The sequence below is a fragment of the Amphiura filiformis genome, chromosome 7 (assembly GCF_039555335.1).
Source record: "Amphiura filiformis chromosome 7, Afil_fr2py, whole genome shotgun sequence".
NCBI classification, from domain to species: Eukaryota; Metazoa; Echinodermata; class Ophiuroidea; order Amphilepidida; family Amphiuridae; genus Amphiura; species Amphiura filiformis.
The window spans coordinates 28398718-28420055 of NC_092634.1; the positions used below are offsets into that span (position 1 = coordinate 28398718).

The window sequence follows — 21338 nt, forward strand, 5'->3', positions numbered from 1 at the left end:
AGAAACCGGCCCTGATTTGGTAAAACGATCTAACTTGAAATTTGGACATTTTGAGATAAATGGTTGTCATTTCAAAATAACTCAACAAAATTAGCCAAATTTTTGCAAATAAACAGATTTTTATATTTTCTAAGATATTAGATTTGTTTAGTCATTTATTTTATTCAAAAAGAAAAACGTCAAGTGTTCAAAAGCTCTTTTTCCTGAAACAGCGATTTTCAAGTTAGATCATTTTACCAAATCAGGGTAGACTAATTCCAATCAGCCGTCTACACTTCGCATGTACTGTGTATGCTTCGTAGTGACGACTGATTATCTTACAGCCAATATCATGACGGACTTCTGAAAACTATTCAATGCGACTTCAGTTGTGCGCCGTAGCGCGACTGACTAGCGGCGCCCGCGTACCGCGTCGCTGTACCGCGCCGCTGTGACTAGATCGCGCTCTGAACTTCTAAAAACAACAAAATCGGTCAAAAGGTCAATTTGGACACAACTGCGCATGCTCTATGCCACAGGAATCCTGTTGCAAAATCCGTCACTTTTTTTCCACGTAGTTTTCTCAGTCGTCAATCCAGACGGTTGACGACTGAGGGCAGCAGTCTAAAATCAGGGCCGAAACGGCCATTTTATTCCGCCATTTTGAATTGTTTCGAGATCGGGGCCAAGGGACTCAGGCTAACAACAATATATTGCACAACGTGACTGACCACGCATCAGATCGTGTTTACATTTTACGCACTGTCCAAAAATATTGTTGAAACTTTATGAAAACGTTCTTTAAACTGTAATATCTTTGTAGGTATGGGGAAGAAGAAGAACAGCAATGCCACTTTAGGGAAGAGTATAATCAAAACTCGTCGTGCTCGTGGCAATACAAATCGTCTTGCCATTGATGGCGATTCATGGGTGAGTACTGAGTAAGCTTAAATTCATGAATTTTAAAATCAAAATGTAATATTGTCCATGTGTCATGTAAGCTTATTTCATGTTTCAACTTTCATGACATGTATTTGCATGATAAGATATGATTTTTGATGGTATGAGGAACTCATATCCCGAGACTCATGCATTTGTAAGTTGTCCCATCAACATTGATCAATATGTTTTCAGAGTAAATTTGCATTTTTGTTTATAAAAATAGAAATTGACAAATTTATCATTTTTGCACACTTACACGCACCGGTCGCACCCCCTTCCCCCGCCCCGTGCATTACATATACTTCCGAGGACCTGAAAAAAAAAGACCAAATTTTTACAAGTCCAAACGTGTGTGTGTCCTCGGTGTGTCGGTGGGTTGTTATGTCAAGTGCTCAAGAGGTCGGTAATAACGAATAAATTCAATTCCGGTTAACGCTGTCGCGCACTGGGAGGACGTTAAACTATAGAGGGGGTAGTAGCCAGGGGTAGTAGGGTATAAAACCTCATTTTTACATCGTTTAACAAGGTTTGTGTAGCAAGGACGCGTGTTTAGGTCTTCTTCTTCTTCTTCTTCGTTGGTACGTGACGACAGACTATGTAGTCCATGTAGAGCCACGGTGAGGGTAATGTGGTCATGGGCTAGATTGGGCTCTTTCCCGGATGTGATCTAATACTTGGATTTTGAAAGAGTTGATTGAGCTGTTGTTGATTATGTTGTCGGGTAGTCTGTTCCAATCTTTTGTTGTCCGGGGAATAAAAGAAAATTTGAGTGCGTCTGTCCTGCAGTGGGTCTGGTTAAGCTGTTGACTGTTGCCAGTTGTTGAGCGGCGGGATCTTCTAACTGCTGGCGGAGTTAATGATTTCGGAATAGCTGATTCACCCAATTGAATTTGTTTCATAAGCAAAAGTCTGGTAGCTTCACGTCTGTGTTCTAACGTGTCCCATTCCAATCCCTAATCATGTCAGTGACGCTAGCATGACGGTCATAACTGTTGCAAACAAATCTTGCAGCCTTGCGCTGTATCATTTCCAACTTGTAGATATACTTAGATTCATAAGGGTCGCAGACGCTGGCAGCATACTCCAGGAGCGGCCTAACGAGTGCCAGATAAGCGGTGCTCTTGATTGATTTAGAGCACCCCCTCAAGTTACGCCTCAGCATTCCCAGGACCTGGTTAGCTTTTTTTGCAGTATGGTTGTAATGGTGATCCCATTTGTATTTATGCGATAAGAATACCCCCAGGTATTGATGATGCTCAACTGTACCTAAAGTCTCATTTTGGAGCCTGTAGTTATAACTCAGCTTCTCCCTTTTGTTGCCCATATTCATAATAAAGCACTTCTTCGCGTTAAATTGCATCTGCCATTTTTTACCCCATTCGTCAAGTTGGTCAATGTCCTTCTGAAGTTTCTCGCAGTCAGCAGTGTTTTTAACAATGTTGTATAAAATGCAGTCGTCTGCAAAAAGACGTATCTCCGACTGCAGATTGTCCGTAATGTCGTTAATGTATAGCAAAAACAATAAGGGGCCAAGCACTGTCCCTTGCGGTACACGGAGTCTACACTGTCCCATTCAGAATTGGCACCATTGGTAACAACTCTTTGCTTCCTTTTGTGAGGAAGCTGATGATCCAGTTCAATAATTTCCCACGAATTCCATACATGTGAAGTTTGGCTTTTAGTCTTTCATGCGGGACTGTGTCGAGAACGCTTTTGAGAAATCGAATATAGCAATGTCCACTTGGTGACCAGCGTCGACAGCTTTTGCCCAATCATGCGAAGACAGAATCAATTGAGTAACACAGGAATGATGTTTTCGAAAGCCATGTTGCTTTGGCGTTAGAATATTAAATCTCTCCAAATGACGACTGATATGGGAGTGCACAATATGTTCAAGAAGTTTACTACACACAGCAGTCAACGAGACGGGTCTGTAGTTGAAGGAAGAGCTTTATCCCTTTTTTATACAGAGCAGAAATATTGGCCAATAACCAATCCTCCGAAGCTCACCACAATCCAAAGATTGCTGGAAAATGTCACGCATAAAATTGGTGCAATTTCTTCAGCTGTTTCTCTGAGCATTCTGGGACTGATGTCGTCAGGTCCACTTGCTTTGTTAATGTTCAACTCCTTGAGCAATTTCAGCACACCTTCAGTTGTAACGTTGATATCAGCCACAGTCGGTAATTTAGTAGGTATGAAAGGGATCTTATCCAAGTCCTCCTCAGTGAAGACTGACTTAAATTGGTCAGCAAGAGCTTGCGCTTTGTCCGTGTCGGTGACATGCTGAGCATCCTGGGTTCTGAGTGTAGGCACACCCTGATTTTCCATGCGCTTACTTCTAACATATTTCCACAGACCACGAGGATTTTCTTGCAGATTCTCCACGACAGACTCAACATGACGCTGATGCTCATTTTGAGCTCCTGTTTCACAATTCTTCTGGCAACTCTAAACTTTTCCCAGAAGATAGCTTTCCCGGACTGCTTAGCTTTTTTATGGATGCGATTTTTGGCTCTGATGAGACGTTTGATCTTAGCATTAACCCACGGAAGGTCGTCACGTGTTGAAGACATCTTAGAAGGAATGAATGACTCCCTTGCGTCATGAAGTCCTTCCTTTAATTTGTTCCAATTGTCATTAACAGTCCTTGTATTAGGGTCATTTGCATAAAAGTCCTGTTTACACTTATTCATGTCAGTACGCACACCATCGAAGTCCGCTTTGCCATAGCAGTAAATCTTACGCCGTGGTTTGGGCATCTGTTTAGGATTTGTTTTGACTGACCACTAACGGTTTCATGGTCGCTAATCCCAGGTTTAATCACAACATTTTGGACGCTGCTAGGGATTGAGCTAAATACAAGATCCAGAATAGTTGCTGTTGTTTCGTTATTCGAGTGGGCTCTAACACATGCTGAGACAAAAAGTGTTTGTTGGCTATGTCAACAAGATACAGTTCACCTGATTGGCAGTTTGAATACCATCACCCCAGTTAATGGTTTTGGAATTAAAGTCACCATTCAGGATAATATGCGGAATACTTCTGTTATCCTGAGGAATTTTTTCAAGCGAGGCGTCCAAGTCTTTCCAAGCACCAACAAGACTATCGGGGGGACGGTAGTAACACCCCACAAGGAATGTTTTACCAGATGTTAACAAAATTTGCGCCCACACTATTTCAGTGTCCGAGTCTAAATTGAGACATGGTAGACTGGCAATATTGTTTTTAATTGCGATTGCTACACCTCCACCATCAAGGTTTCTGTCTTTTCTATAGACATTGTAATTGTCAGGAAATATTTCATAAGTGGGTATTGTGCTGTCAATATGAGTTTCAGTTACACAAATAACATCTGGTCTATGCTCATCGATGAGCGCGTGAAATTCAGGAATCTTCCCTCGTAGACTCCTGGCATTCAGATTTATGAACTTCAGTTCACGTTCCACATTCTTTTTACCAAGGTTACGCCGGCTAGTCCCATTTGCTTTGGCTTTGGGTTTCAGTAGTCTTGGGCTTTGTAGAAACATTGCCCTTTTGGGCGGCACAATATTTCTACTTTCGACACCAGTAAAGGGCGATTGAATGTCACTGTCAGAGTCTGAAGATGAATGAACTGCATCCAAAAATCGAAATGGGTTTTCATCATCAATAAGCTGATGATAAATTGAATCGCTGAAATTCATGAAGTCACATCCAGGGCAGTACCAGACAAAGGATGATTGATTTTGGAAATCAGCATACTCTTCCTCGGAGATGTCACAGCATTGGATGTGTGACCACAGATTACATTTGTCACATTCCAGGGCCCAATCGTCAAATCACGCACTTCCGCACTACACATGGTACAGGGATACGAGGGATTGATTTAGTTGGCCCAGGTTGAATTTCAACATCACCACTCAGGATTATGAGCATGAATTTAAAGGCCATAAAAGTTCCAGTTGGGCGAGAGTTCGTCAACATACCAAACGTTTTCTCAAAGTACAAGCCTCTCATTTTAAGCATTTCATATCTACTGCATTGGGTCACAAATACTTGGGTAGCGAAGTCGACATAGCAAACTGCTGAGGTCGAAGAGTTTGCAAGTTCATGAAATTTAAATTGGATTGGGTCAAAAGTTGTATCATAAAATGGCAAGATCCTACCGTAATGGGCGTGGCTCTCATTCCAGGTATCATGTAGACGCTGAGCAAGCTGCGTCCCGTCACATACAGCGAAATACAAACCAATGCATGAAGTCCTACGCAATTTGAAGATCCCCTGAGTTGATTTTTACGTTGAGTTGAAGTTGATAAAATCCCGATAAAAACATGGCGGCCGGTTAGATAAAAATAGCGAGGCTCTTTCACAAAGTTAAAAATTTCACACAAAGTCAACAGCTGAATCCTTATTAAAATTGGTAAATCACATCAAACAGCACCAGCAAAATAACACATCCAAAACTGGTTAAAAAGGAGGGTGGATGATGGTAGAATACTGCCGCAAAGATGGTAGCAAAACGTTGTCCAAATCAGACTCGTTGGTGACGCAGCAAATATTCACACAGGTGTCCACACACAGTTAAAAACACCAATTGGCGCGAAAACTTAAAGTTGATTAAAAACAGCTCCAGTGGTCCAAAATTTCCAAAAAATTCGCTACGAATAATCCTTAGTACTAATAAATGTCTTGTGGAGGGTCAATTTTGAAAAATAAGCCAAAAAAGTTGATAAAAAATAATAAATTGATCAAAAACGGGAGCTCGAAAAGAGTGCGACCACTCTAGTCCATGACCCAGTAAGGTCCTCGGTAAAAAAAAATTCCTCTGTGTGTCGGTGTGTTGTTTATGTCCGTGTCCTTGAAGTATTTGTAATGCAAACGCACTGCCACCATAGCTAAAATAAAAGTGTGTTTCAACCATGGACAAAAAGATAACCATTGAATGTAACAGACCGCGTACAAGCAGAAAGTCTGGGAGTATCACCTGATGAGGGATGATTGTTCCATGAAATTCAATAGGCAAAACTGCTACACACCTGCCGCGTATTTTTACAGTCTATCGCGTAATCGTGAAGGCACGTAAGTTGATGTAACGCTCTATCGCGTATACATGTACACGGAGGCACACAACGCTGACGTGATTGCTAGAAACAGCACAATGGCCAATGGAACAATCGGCCCTCATGAATAATGCAAGAATTCACAGCATACAATGCACATGGACTTTGACTGTTGTTAAGGGGGTACTACACCCCTCGATAAATTTGTGTCTAGTTTTGCATTTTTCTCAAAAACTAATAACACACTGGTAACAAAAGTTATGTGTATTATAGGGGCAAGGAATCCAATTACTTCACTGGAATTTCAGTGACCCAAGACAAGCGGTTCGTTATTTATGATAAGAAATAAGGTACCGCTAGGATGTACCTCATTTCCTATCATATATGCTGAACCGCTTGTCTTGAGTTACCGGTACTGAAATTTCAGTGTAGTACTAGTAATTGGATCCCTTACCCCAAAAATATGCATAACTTTTGTTACCAGTGTGTTATTATTTTTTGAGAAAAATGCAAAAATAGTCACAAATTTACCACAGGGGTGTAGTACCCCCTTAATGGTCTGTGGTTGTGGTTTCAACCATCTGACCATTGAATTTGATGACCAGTGACTTTGCTCGCAGTTCACGATCTTGAAGTGAAACATGGCCAATTGGCCATGATTATCCACCATGTTTGATTAGCATTGGAATACTGGCTTTCACTGCCAGTATTCTGCAGTATTTGGCTAAGGAAAAAAAACACCTAAAAAAAGAGTACAGGTAATCCCAGAATTTGAGGTGGGAGTATTTTTATTTGGCTTAATTTTGATTGTTGATGTTGATTTCAGAGGCACACAAGTGAATTAAATGATGGCTACGACTGGGGGAGACTTAACTTGACATCAATCACAGAACAGAGTGCTCTAGATGAGTTCCTTACTACTGCCCAGCTTGCTGGCACAGAATTCACAGCAGGTAAGTAAGCCCAGTTGGTTTGCAGGGAGGGGGGGGGGCGGTCAGTGTCTAAAGAGCTAGTCACCTGTCTGCCTCGTCATTTTAGACAAGGAGTCTGCTCCTGGGATGGGCAAAATTAATGCCTTTGATAGATGCTGTTGATAAAAACTTTTGACCTTTTTATAGTAGACCAGATTTGCAAAACAAGGCCATTGTACTCTTTGGACCCCCAATGGGATGTAGAAGTCTTTTAAATGTTTTAAAGGTTTAATTTTATTCAAATGACAGGAAAACCCCAATTTCTAGCTCCCTGGAGAGGATGGAGGAAAAGTGAAATCTCAAGTGCTGTGCAAATGGAAGGGAAATATATGGGTGAAGAGAGAAGATGATCAAAGAGTTGTTTGTTTGGGGTGGCATTTGAACCCAAGACCCCTCGTATGCCACACACTAGGTCACCCACCAGTTGCTATTGGTGTTTCGCTGGCCCTGGCCCGGCCAATGAATCGGTTGGTATATGACTTGGGGTGATTGCGTTATCATGTTAGATGCATGCATGCGCAGTGGCTTTCAGCTGTAGTATTTTGTAGTGCACTGTGTAGTTAGGGTTTTACATTAATTACAAGTTTGTATGGTTTTATTTTGGTTGACAGAGAAGTTGAATATCAAAGTGATAGACCCACAGCAGCACACTGGCCTACCATCAGCAGAGGATGTGAGAGCCATAGAGGAAGCACAAGAACTCAACAAAGACTTGCTGAAAATACCAAGAAGGTAAAAAAATAGATCTTTATATATTACAATTTGCTTATTGAGTTTGTGTCATCACTCCAATGTGGTCTGCATGAAATGGCAGGATTTAAAAGTCTGTGTGTTAGTCTTGTTCAATTATAAGCTGATCTCTTATAAATGGCTAGCTGATCTCCATAGCCCCCAGCGCCAGCTTCTTATACTGCCAACATTAGCACGAGCAAAGCGAGCACTTTCACGTAGTATAGTGCGAGCGAAGCGAGCACACAAGGCCATTGGCACTGTTAGTTTTACAGAGCATGACCATTGCTAAAGAATCTGTCACCGTTGATTGATGTTACTTCCACACAATAACTTATGCTCAGCACAGCACCACAATAACTGGGGCAGTAACATATGTTGCTTCGGATGGATAGGCTTGAATCAAGACTATCTTGGTGTATGCACAGATTCTGGTGTAGACACACCTTGTACGTATATGTATGATCTGTGACATTGTTTGGAAGCCGAGCTTGTCATGTTTGCCTGAGTAGGAAACAAAGATGATGATTCCATTGTTTGATTATAAAATATGTTTTGCCTTCTGTTAACAGACCCAAGTGGGATGCAGACACTACAGCAGAAGAGCTTGATCAAAGTGAGAGAGATTCATTCTTGGAATGGCGAAGACAACTGGCACTGTAAGTAAAACCATACTGGTTGGTATCTATCAAGACAAAATAATAGCTCAAAAGTGCCTACATGACGCTACATTAGTAATGCTGCTTTATGATGACATTTATTGCTTGGCAGGGAGGTAGCCAAAAACTTTCAGGTCCAATATCTATCATTTATTATCATGATTGCTCACACGTAATTTGATTCAAAGTATACATAATTTGGCAAGTTTGCATAACTCCAATATTGTTAACTCCATTGAAGTTGATACGTACCGTTAAGATTTGCCAAATGGCGCACTTAGGCTCCTTTACCTTGGGGTAAATTTCATGTACAAATAGAGAGCTCCCTCTTCTGAAATCTTATGAAGAATTACGGTTCCGTGCCCTTATTTGCTGGTGGGAATTTTATGGGAGGGCACTTTTAGGTTGTGCCTAAAATTCCACTGTCAAGGGAGCCCATAGCGCCATTAAACCTTTATGGTATATGCCTAACTATACTATACATGTACATGACAAACCAATATTGCTTTAAAAAAGAAAAAATAATTTACATAAAATCCATCTTACAAGCAACCAAAATCCCTTGCAAGTGTCCAGCACATGAAGTATTAACAGTGCAGATGAAAAGCTAATTTAACTTTCTCCTGCATGTGGCACCCCATTACAGGCACATGTAGTACGAGGTTTGATTCAAGTACTGAAGCTTTAAATGCACTTAACTGGAAGAAGTTAAAGAAAGGTATCTGGCTAACACCTTGATTGTTTGTCATCCAACCACTTCAGAAAAATGCAGGATTTTGGTCAGTCCAATAAAGTTATAAGTTATATTGATTGTTCGACATTCGACCACGTCAGAAAAATGCAGGATTTTGACCAGTCCGATGAAGTTATAAGTGGCCCTCAAAGCCTATTTATTGAAAAGCTAAATATAGAAATATGATGTAATCTTTGTTTCAGTCTGCAGGAGAAGGAGCACTTGGTTATCACACCGTTTGAAAGAAATCTAGAGTTTTGGCGTCAGCTCTGGAGAGTGATAGAGAGGAGTGACATCATCATTCAGATAGTGGATTCCAGGAATCCATTGCTATTCAGATGTGAAGACCTGGTAAGCTTTCAGTGGTGTTACTAAACTTTTATAAATGTGGGGGTAGCAGAAGGCAATAATGCTGTGGTATAGGGCTATAGGAGACAGAATCTAGACTGTATAAACAATTCATGGGGGGAGGGGGGGAGTTGCTAAAGTTCCCTCTGTATCTTGTCATACCACTGTAAGGTTGGCTATGTGTAAGGTTTGCTACATGTTTGTCAATTATGAAATAAGGTTTGTTAATAAGTCGAAAAATAAGGCTTTTGAATAATAATATATGGTTCACTTTCATGTGAAACATGGTTTGCTATGTTGAATATGAAATAGGGTCAGCATAGGATATGGCTGGGTTTATATTAGGATTAGGACCAGTTAGCATTGGGGCAAGGGATAAGGTTATGGTTAAGGTTAGATTTGACATAGCGAATCATATTTCGTATTTGATATATATTTGATCCTTATTTCATATTTGACATAGTGGACATACGGATCTTCGACATAGTGAACTGTATTTCATAATTGACATAGCAGACTTTTGACCCATCTGACCATCGACATAGTGGACATTCGACATAGCGGACCTTATAGCGGACCTTCGACATAATGAACCTTTGATGTAGCAGACTGCAACCATAAGCATTGCAGGCTGAACATGATTATGTAGACCAAATGAATTAGACCATTAGCAATACAGATGGCATTCAGCATTTGGTATTTCACGAAGTGAATTAACACATTTTCACTCCTTATGTAATTTTATTGTGTTTCAGGAAAGATATGTTAAAGAGGTGAATAAGATTAAGGAGAATATGATATTAATCAGCAAGGCAGATCTACTCACACCAACACAAAGGAAACTGTGGGCTGATTATTTCTCCCAACGTGGCGTGAAAGTTGCTTTCTGGTCAGCTGTGTTGGAAATGGAACGAATAAAAAGCCTCCAGGAAGAAGGATCAGAGGAAGAAGAGGAGGAGGAGGAAGAGGGAGGACAGGATGAGGGAGAAGAGGATTTGAAGGATAGTGAGGTAGAGGTGTCTAATCCAGCTGCTGTATTACAAGGTATAGTTATCTTTTTATCATCATTTGGTCCATCTGATCATGTTATGAGATACTCCATTTAAAATACACCCTATGGAAGACATGTCCTTAATCTCTCACAAAAGGGGTGTAGATTACCCATTCAGGTAAACAAGCATTTGGAATTCACAATCTCTTTGTAGACGGTTAAGGGGGAATGTATTGATTATAACGGGAATAGCCCAAGATGTCCTGCATGCTCCCTTTTCCCACATGTTATATGTGTACATCCATATCAAAACTATGCACTTGTCGGCTGCTACATGTGTCTCTTTTGAAGTAATAGCTAGGAATGAATACCAGACTCATATCTAGTGGAGATCACCTCAAATCATCCCCAAGTCACATAGTTTAAGAATACAGAGAACACTCCTTAACTATGTGAGTGACTTCAGGGATGATTTGAAGTAACCTCCACTTGAGATGAGTCTGGTATTAATTCCTAGCTATTATGTGAAATAAGACACATGTAGCATCCGACAAATGCATTGTGTTGCTATGGATGTACACATATATCCTTCTTGATGTCTTGAGGTTGGGTTTGCCCCTAATACCAATTGTGACACAAAGTCAGCAATAATAATATGGTGCTGTTGTTAGTTATCAGTTCATGAGTTTGTCAGGTGTGCATAATTAACTGGACTGATTTTGCACAGTTTCCGGATTTTCTTCAAGTTAATTTCTATGTTTATTTTATTTCATTCCAGATGAGTTACCGAGTGATGAAGTGAATCCAAATGAATCGGCAGGAGATGACCTAGCAGCTCAAACACAACAACTCTCCCTCCAAGATTCCTCCAGTACACAAACTGATGAACATTCAACGCTAGAGGGCAGTACACATGCTGCTATAGCTCCTGGTGGTCAAGGACATGCCAGCAATGAAAAGCAAGCTGATGAAGTAGAAAGAACTAGTAATGCTGAAGATACTGATTCTAGAAATACTGAGTTACCTACACAATCTACGGAAGAATCGCAATCACAAAGAACTCACAGTGAAAGTGAAAATGATAATGAAAGAACAGATTTAGTCAATCCTGAAGAATCAGATCAGCGTGGAGGATGTAGTGATCATAATGAATCAGATGTTGATTCTTATGGGGCTAGAAAGGTTTATAATGATCCAAGATTGGTGAATGGGGAGGAACTGATAGCACTATTTTATGCAATGCATGATGGGAAGGAGAAAGTTCAAGATGGAATTACAACTGTTGGAATGGTAAGGAGCAATGAAGATTGTTACAACATCCCACAGTACATTATAGAATTAAACCCACAGAACCAGAACTTGACTGCTATCTAAATCTTGGTACAAGCATGGGGCAACAATTGGGGTATTCACATTTTGCTTGAAATGCACCTGAAATTAATCAGTGCATGTGTGCGATACTAGACATGCTTTGTTGGGCGAGGTGACGCACTGAATACATCTTAAGGCCAAGGAGCAATGAAGTGCGTTATCTATAGTGTGTGATTATCATGCATTATTGTTTTTCATTTGTTTCCACATAATATCGGCAAGGACCCATATACCCCCAATTTTTCCCCATAATAGGCCACGCTATTGCATGTAGTAGTATATTACAAGCAGTCCTGGTTCTTTGGTTTAAATTCTGTTGGTCAAACACCTCAGGGTATTGAGTTACTACCGTATATTGTTTGCTCTATGGTTGAGTGTATAAGTATACAGAGAAAAACATGGCTGGTTCCCATTTTATACCAAATTTCATGATCTGATTTTGACTAAAACAGTTGGAGCTTGTTGGTTTTTATAATATAAGCAAACACAATCAAGTTTTAAATAATTTCATCAATGATGAAGCAGCAGGTTGCGGGTACTCATCTTAAATTGGTAGGGTGTGTGGCGCGAAGCACTGAACTTTAATTTGGGAACTAAGAACTGATTTTCTGGCAAAATAGGGGCTTGCTGAACTGAAATAACAACACTTTTGGGAGTCTAGTGAACTAAAATTGGGTCAAATCATAGCCTGTAGAGCTAAAATATTCCATTTTTTCCCAAATTTGAGCTAAAGAGCTATAATTGTCAAAGTTTGAGGCTAAAGAACTGGAGCATGACCCAATGTGGGTCTTGGGGGTAGGAATTGCCGGAGAGCTTGAAAAGGGGACTCTTGGCCGCACAACCCAGTACCACCTTTACATGATTGTGAGAACCCACCCTCCTTGGATGCAGCAAGTCTCTCATTCTGTGTCGATTATGAGAACCTGCAAGTATCAGTATTGTCTCAATTGCTGTAAGAAGCACATACATGTAGCAGTGTGTTCTGTGTTGTAGGATGCTCTGAATTATGTTCTCTGGTTGTTTTTTGATACACTTTGCTACAAACTTTGATGATAAAGAAAACAATGATATAAATGATATAAATCCTAACATCCTATTTTTGATACAGGTTGGCTATCCTAATGTAGGTAAAAGTTCTACCATCAATGCGTTACTACAGCAGAAGAAAGTACCAGTGTCAGCTACTCCAGGAAGAACCAAACATTTCCAGGTCAGTAAGGCCTACAAATTGACAAATATAGCAGCCACTAATTAGCTCTATGGGCAAGTAAATAAAGATATTGTTTGGCCTTTTGCTGAATGTACATACAAAATAGCCAATATTTTAGGTTAAGGAAGTTTAATTTTGCAAAATTACATTTTCCATTTTCCAAAAGTTTAAACTGACTTTCAGAACAAAAAATCACTAACCTTGAATTTTCGATGTGTGACACACATCTTCATCAGAAGAAGTCCTAAGATGTTGTGATGGACTTGCCCTTTTGTTGATCATTGGCAACTTTTGGTCAAATGAGGGCGTTGTATAAGGTTGGCAATTCCAGTCCTTGATCGCGATTTAGTTCTGGCGATTTCTTCTTGATCTGGAGGGCCTCCCGCACTAAGCGGGGGTACTCTCTATCATCCTTGGCTAACACCTTTGTGGATTCCCAGTCAATGTTGTGGTGAGACTCTGTTTTATGCTCTGCAACAGCAGAGGGTTTGCGGCTGGGGGAAGTTGACTTGTGCTCCTTCAGTCTATCTCCGAGTTATCTACCTGTCTGGCCGATGTATGAACTTGTACATTCGAGCACAAGTCAACTGCCCCCAGCCGCAAACCCTCTGCTGTTGCAGATTTGAAGCATCCAGTCATGTAATAGCTGAAGAAACTGCATTTTTAGCTGCCATTTTACACATTAGATTATAGGGGACTGTTTTGGTTGTGTGGACTCTGAAGAATGGCACTGGACAGTCAAAATTCACTACACAACTGTTTATTATAATATTATGTTCCAGCTTCAGTGATACCATCATGCATGTGTTGACACTACATCCCATGTTATATTGATTTTTCAATGTAAAATGCTATAAATACCTATTACAATACATGCAAATGACAATTATTGAGGTGTCACTGGAGTTGGAACATCTATATAATAATACGCTATTTACGCTATTCTCTGTAGAGTTGTCTGTTTGTCTGTCTGTGACTGCTAATGTGAGGCCACCGTAGGTCATACGGGGCTCAAACTTGGTGGGTGGGTGCAGCTTGGTATGAGGAAGAACGAGTTTATATTTTTTAAGGTCAAAGGTCAAGGACGGGGTCAAGTTCAATTGAAGTCTAATTTCAAATACTTTAAATGGCACATCTAGCCATGCCATTGTGTTGACCTTGGACTAACAAACAAAAGTTTCCACGGTGACCTTTTCATCAGACCAACGGTTAAGAGGTCAAAGGTCAAGAAAGGTAAAAATTTCAAACTGCCCCTATGAAGCTCAAACTTGGTGGGTGGATGGAACTTGGAATAACAAACAAAAGTTTCCACGGTGACCTTTTTGTCATATCTACGGTTAAGAGGTCATAGGTCAAGAAAGGAAAAATTTCAAATTGCCCATATGGAGCTCAAACTTGGTGGGTGGGTGGACCTTGGACTAACAAACAAAAGTTTCCACAGTCACCTTTTCATCATACCTACGGTTAAGAGGTCATAGGTCAAGAAAGGTAACAATTTCAAATTGCTCCTATATATGGAGCTCAAACTTGGTGGGTGGGTCGACCTTGGAATAACAAAGAAAAGTTTCCACGGTGACCTTTTCGTCATACCTACGGTTAAGAGGGTCATAGGTCAAGAAAGGTAATAATTTCAAATTGGTCCCATTGAGCTCAAACTTGGTGGGTGGGTGGACCTTGGACTAACAAACAAAAGTTTCCACAGTGACCTTTTCGTCAGACCTAAGGTTAAGAGGCCATAGGTCAAGAAAGGTCAAAATTTCAAATTGCCCCTCTGGAACTCAACTTGGTGGGTGGGTGGACCTTGGACTAACAAACAAAAACTTCCATGGTGATCTTTTCTTCAGACCTACGGTTAAGAGGTCAAAGGTCAAAAAGGTAAAAATTTCAAATTGCCTATGAGCTCATACTTGGTGGGTAGGTGAAAATGGGACTAACAAACAAAAGTTCCATTGTGACCTTTTTGTCAGACCTATGGTTGAGAGGTCATAGGTCAAAAAACAAAGATTTCAAATTGCTCATGGAGCTCAAACTTGGTCGGTGGGTGTAACTTTGGCCAAGGAAGCCCAGGTTTGAGATCTGCAAAAGCCAATAACTATGACAGCCGAGAACCGCGAAATACGGGTAACCGCCTAGTATGTAATAATATTTCTTCATATTTGTTCTCATTGCAGACATTATTTGTAGAGCCTACCATGTGTCTATGTGATTGTCCAGGTCTGACCATGCCATCATTTGTGTCCACTAAGGCTGAGATGGTCATCAATGGAATCTTGCCAATTGACCAGTTGAGGGACTTCATTCCGCCGATATCTCTCATATCCTTTTTGAAATCTTCTATACCTTTAAAGGATACATACATCTGTTTTTTTAAGGGCCCGGTCACTCACCTTTGCACAATATATTTTGTGGGACCTGAGAGCACATTAGATACACCAAATTGCATTCTGAATATGAGGATTGTCCTTCTGATATTATTTAATGAAGTATTGAAGATATACATGAAGTTTCATAAAAGACCTACAAATTTAGGTCTTTTGGGAAAATATTAATATCTTCAATACTGAAGGTCAAAATTTTCATATGATTGTCGGTTTTTCCTCCCAACTTTGAATGTATATCATTAGATTGAGGTTTACTTTGAGGACTTTTAAATATCAAAAATTTAAGAAATATATCAAATTTTTGAAAATTTGCCGTAAAATTTGTATTATATCACAAATTCCTTGTATTCAGAATGCAATTTGATATGTCTGATGTGCTCTCATGTCCCAGAAAAAATACTGTGCAAATGTTGCCATCCGAGCCCTTAATGCATTAGTACGGAATTTTGGTCAACAATCAATTTTGCAGTGATCAATTTTGAAGGGAATTGTTCAAGGTACAAGAACAAGTGCAATGTCTTGATTCATTGGGCTATTCCAGTTGATATCCATACACACCCTATGGAAGACATGACCTTTATCTTCCTCACAGGGGTGTAGATTTTCACCCATTCAGGTAACCCCCGTTGGAAATTCACACACCCTGTGTGGAAGATTAAGGTCATGTCATACACATAGGGTGTATGGATTTCAACTGGAATAGCCCATTAGATGATTGATTTTGGACTAATAAGTAATAAGCTGTTGAATAATAATAAGTGGAATCAAAATTACTTTTATGGTGCTGTCCCTATTAGTATCAAGTTCATTGGGCCTTAATGGCGTAACCTGAGATACTAGACTCAGGGTGTAACCAGGAGTTTGGTAGGAGAGGAGGCAAGGCAACTTTTAAGAAATTTTACAAAAGTGGGCAGTGAACTTTCATGATACCCTTATCAGGCACTGCCGGTCAGCAGTGCCGGTCAGCAGTGCCAAGTATAATTGTTTAACCTTAACTCACATGTTTACATATGTCATCGTATACCAAGGCAGGTGTTAGAGACCATCTATGGCATCAACATAGTGAAACCCAAGGAGGGTGAAGACCCCAATAGATCCCCAACAGCTATGGAGTTCATCAATGCATATGGGTGTAAGTATAGTGGGAATAGGAAAGTACTCAGTGTATGTTAATGTTACGGCCTACCTCTATTTTATTTGACCTCAAATTTGGTTGTGATGTTGGTGCATATTTTGCTGGTCCCAGTATCAAATTGCATGTGTATACAAATGCATACAAATGTGTATACAAATGCATACAAGGGTGGCTTGTTGGCATGCTTGTGGTGCAATCACATACAAGCACTGATGGCAAGTCTGCTAAACTCAAGGTGAAACAAAGTATTGAAGTATACCTGAACATACTGGAAACCTTTTGTGGCCTTTTCAATAATAAAATATTTGAAAGTAGTAAATTCCAAGTCCTTGACCATTTTGTTTTTAGAATGTTATTTGTAAATTGATTCAATTAGTCCAATAAAATCCACTTACATGCAGACATTCCAAAAACTACCAGTTTTCTTTATCTATTGCAACAATTGCATCGATAAAGAAAACTGGTAGTTTTCGAAATGTCTGCATGTAAGTGGATTTATTGGACTAGTTGTATGAATTTACAAATAACACTCTATTATGAACAGTCTTGATGAACTTCATCAAGAATGTTTTGTTTAGTGTGTTTTGGGTTTGTTTTGTTCTTTGTTTTGTTTATTTTTTTTTTTCATTGAATCTGAAGCACTTGTGTTTATATGTGTTCCTATTTGCTAGAAATCTTGGTGTCGTTTTTGACAAATCATTGGATATGAAAGATCATGTCGAGAACTTTGTCCGTGCAGCAACTTTCGCGATCTACCGCATTGGCAAATTACGACGTTACCTTGATCGCCCATCAGTTGAACGTTTAGTACACGCGTTTGTGACTTCGCGGCTAGATTCCTGTAATGCTCTGCTGTATGGCCTCCACAAGAAGGAAATTTCAACGATACAAAGGGTGCAAAATACAGCTGCTAGACTTGTCACTAGGTGTACGAGGGGATATCCAAAAGTTTTTGACATCACACAGAAGTGAAAGAGCTATACCGATGAAATTTTGTCAGTGTAATCACTGGTCCTTATGTACATTATGGTCCAAAAATGGTCTCTTAAGTATGTTTACTTCTTTACAGGTGGCGCTAGATGGGCAGTAAGCGCATAACCTGCAAGATGGTGAAAATTGAGGCATGCAGCGTGATTAAGTTCCTGCATTTGAAGGGGTTAGGCCTACAATGCTCAGAAAATCTATGGTGAAATGAAAGTAATATACGGTGATGATTGCCCAACATATGGCACTATTGTTTTGTGAAAAAGGAATTTCCAAACTGGCCACATGTCCCTCACAGATGAGCCAAGAAGTGGACGTCCATCACTTACGGATGATGCAGCCACAGTGAAAAAACTCAAGAAAGTGGAGGATCTTATCATGAAAAGGTTATGCGCCTACTTCCCATCTAGCGCCACCTGTGAAGAAAGTAAACATACTTAAGAGACCATTTTGGACCATAATGTACATAAGGACCAGTGATTACACTGACAAAATTTCATCGGTATAGCTCTTTCACTTCTGGATGATGTCAAAAACTTTTGGATACCCCCTCGTAAAAAGCAAAAACATATGAAATTTTTGATGTTGTTGCTATTTTGTTTTTGTATATTCTTTTTGACATAAACTTGTTTGTTTACCTACTTCATGAAAACTGTTTGTTTAGCTCCAGATGTTTTTTTCTCATGCTGATGTGGGAGTAAAACAATATGTTTTCTGAGTGCAATTAATGTCATGTGCAATTTCATGCTGCCTTTTTGTCCTTTTGTTCTTGCTCGGTTTGTGATCGTTTTTCCATGATTCTCCTGACAAAATGCACGGCATGAACTTGAACTGATGTGTTTTTACCTTGTTATTTTACCATTGCACATTTTGCTAATTAGTGTTATTTTTTTTATCATAGGTAAATAATTTATTGTAATTTTAGAGTTGTAGATTAATTGTAGAGTTTTAGAGTTGTATTTTGTTTATCTTGTAAAGCGCCTTGTGGTTGCGTGCAATATAAGGCGCTTAATAAATTACATGTATTATTTATTTATTTACTTATTTTTAAATTGCAGACATGCGAGGATACATGACACACAAGGGTTTGCCAGATGGACCAAAGTCAGCTAGGGTAGTGTTGAAAGACTATGTCAAGGTAGGTCCTTCCGTGATTGTTTATGCATGCCAGAAAGACACTATGCTGCTTTAGAGTTTATACCACTAAATCAGTGTGTGAAGCAAAAGTTTATCACACCTATATAGTGCCAACTTTGCATAACAATTGTGCAAAGTCAGTACAATATAGCAATTTTTTGGTGGAAAATTGTGTTTTACTAGTGGATGTGATCATTGCAAATTTGAATAGAAAACACAAAAATTTGAGTGATGCTTATGACTATCTGCAATTGTTCTTTTATGTCGAGCATAACTAGGCATTATAACGCTGATGGAACGCCAGGCACAATTGACCTGGTGAAGGGGGAGGGGTCGCCATAGATAGCTGGTCGGGGTATTTTTAGAGGACAGGCAAGTGTAGCCAACAATTGGGCTTATTACCCTGATATCGGAACTGACTGTAATGAGGTCTTTTATCATGGGTCATCTGCCCCACCTTTACCATATGAGCCACGGGGAGAGCGGAATTAGATTTTTTTTGGGGGGTTCTGCGGGGAATTGAATCCAGGACCTCTCGCACCAAAGGCAAAGACCTTAATCAGTATGCCACATTGCTCCCAAATGAACACAAGGTCAAAACATGGTTAGCAGTTGGATATAAACACCCGCTCAATACATGATAAGGCTCTCTTTGTAACCAATTTTAATCGATAACTCAGCTGGTAGTGCCATTGGGGTTAACATGATAACTGATTTCAATTTTTCAGGGAAAACTATTGTACTGCAATTGCCCACCTGGTGTAGATGCAGACGTTTTCATGCCAGTTCAGACACCGGAAGAAAGCAAACCTCACGCTACTGGAGACGACAGGAAATACGCATCCAGACCGCTGATAACAGCTGAAGGCACTAAGGTGAGGTTTGGTTCATTTTGGTTCATGATTACAGGGTTTTGCAAAGACCCTTCACACAGCTGCTGACCGATAGCTACTGATCACGCAAAAAGAGCTGGGGCATGCCTGTGTCATGCAATGCTTTGCAGATAGATCTGCAAATGAGGTGATGATGACATATTCAATTAGCCAATTAGAACCCGACTTTATATTTATGCCGTAAATTGCGCCAAATCAAGCGCTGCGAAAGGTCTTTGCAAATGGGTATAAGTAAAGCTGTCTTGGTTCAATTGTGATTCAAATTTTGATACAAACACAAAACAAAATTATGTATTGCTGCCTTAGGTATTTTCTGATAGAACACTTATTTTCATTATTGAATTAAGGTGGCTGGCTGGCTTATTTTTTCAGAGAAGGTAATCTAAGAAAATAGTCAGGAAATATTAAAGGTGTGTGACCAGATCATCAGCCTCATCCCCCCACACTTAGGTAACCTCATCGAAGGTTTAATCAGGAGAATGAAATATAACACCTTAGATATGTTTCGTTTAGATTTCAAATTTCAATGCATTAAATTAGCATTACTCAAATGATTTCAATTCCAAACCAATTAATTTCTTCAATGCTCACAATTATTTCAATTCCAATCCAAAAAAATTCATGCCCAAGCCCATTCATTTTTATTCCAATTCTATTCCAATGCATTGAAATAAAAGTCACCCAAAATTAAATTCAATTCAATTCAAATTTCAATTCAAATTTCAATGTACTCTTCTATCGGGCATAAGGTTGTTAGATCATAGATGTATTTGCTTCTATAAAAAAATATAAAACAGCCTGACGAATATCCCATAAAAATTGAAAAAAAGTGGTGTTATTATAGGCCTCAATACAGGCCGAATCAAAATGATTGATACCTATCAGTTTCCAGTGATTATGGACAGGACTGCCACATTAAAATGCAACATACCATGCACCTAATTTGTATATAAATGTTGTGAAAGGTTGTAAACTATAATAAATTATGGCCATTTCAATATGATCCAATGCTGCATTTGGAAGCAGCAGGCTTGTCAATAAACATGTAAGCTGATTGGTACCAATCATTTTGATACGGCCCGTATAAGATAGAAAACACAATGGACAAATACTTTAATTGAAGTCTAATGCTGGTTTCATACTTTCCTGCCGCCTGTCGCTTTGCCGCTCTAAAGATGATTTTGCTTCACTGCGTAGTTGCACCAGAAACGCTAGCGGTGACCAGCGGCAAGCCGATATATCGATCACTCCACCCCTTGCCGCGACGGCAGCACCGCTGGGAGTTGAATTCAAGTCAACTCGGAGCGGTGCTGCTCTGACGTATGAGAACAAACTACGATTTTGGAGCGGTGCTGAGCGGCAAGAGTAGCTTTCAGAATCGCGCCGCTGCTGCTCAGTGGTGTGCCGCTCTGCTTGCCGACAAGTGAAAGCGGCACGATGAAGTGTCATGCCGCTCAGCGGCAAGCGGCAGAAAGTATGAACCAGCATAAAGATTCTTCTGCTAAATGATTTTTAATACTTCACTCATTTCAATTTCAGGTAAAAGCTAATGCCGGCAAGAAGCTTGACGAATCCTTTTTTCGGGAGCAGTCGCACCTGCCTCACACCAAAGGAGTCCAAGGCGTCAAAGGCTTTAGTCGTGTCCACAACTACACAGCACATCATGCATATGGCATGCCTTCTGAGATCAGTATGGTAGGAGGTCAAAAGCCGTGGAAGAAACACAATAACAAGAAGAGCAAAAGAAAAGCTGAGAAGAGTTTATAGAGAATTAGATGATCATTAATTGTTGGTAAAAACATACTACTTTGGGCCCGGACTTTCGTGACTTTG

General features: G+C 39.9%; 1 protein-coding gene across 1 annotated transcript; it reads left to right on the forward strand.

Moving 5' to 3' along the window:
• The first annotated feature begins 700 nt into the window (after window positions 1-700).
• LOC140156977 (large subunit GTPase 1 homolog) lies at window positions 701-21321 on the forward strand. The gene is made up of 13 exons (XM_072180024.1): window positions 701-909; window positions 6790-6916; window positions 7546-7666; window positions 8236-8322; window positions 9259-9406; window positions 10159-10447; window positions 11173-11684; window positions 12874-12975; window positions 15147-15289; window positions 16364-16488; window positions 18534-18613; window positions 19341-19487; window positions 21045-21321. Exons 1-13 carry the CDS (start codon window positions 805-807, stop codon window positions 21270-21272), a joined length of 2214 nt encoding a protein of 737 aa, XP_072036125.1. The 5' UTR covers window positions 701-804; the 3' UTR covers window positions 21273-21321.
• The last annotated feature ends 17 nt before the right edge of the window (window positions 21322-21338 follow it).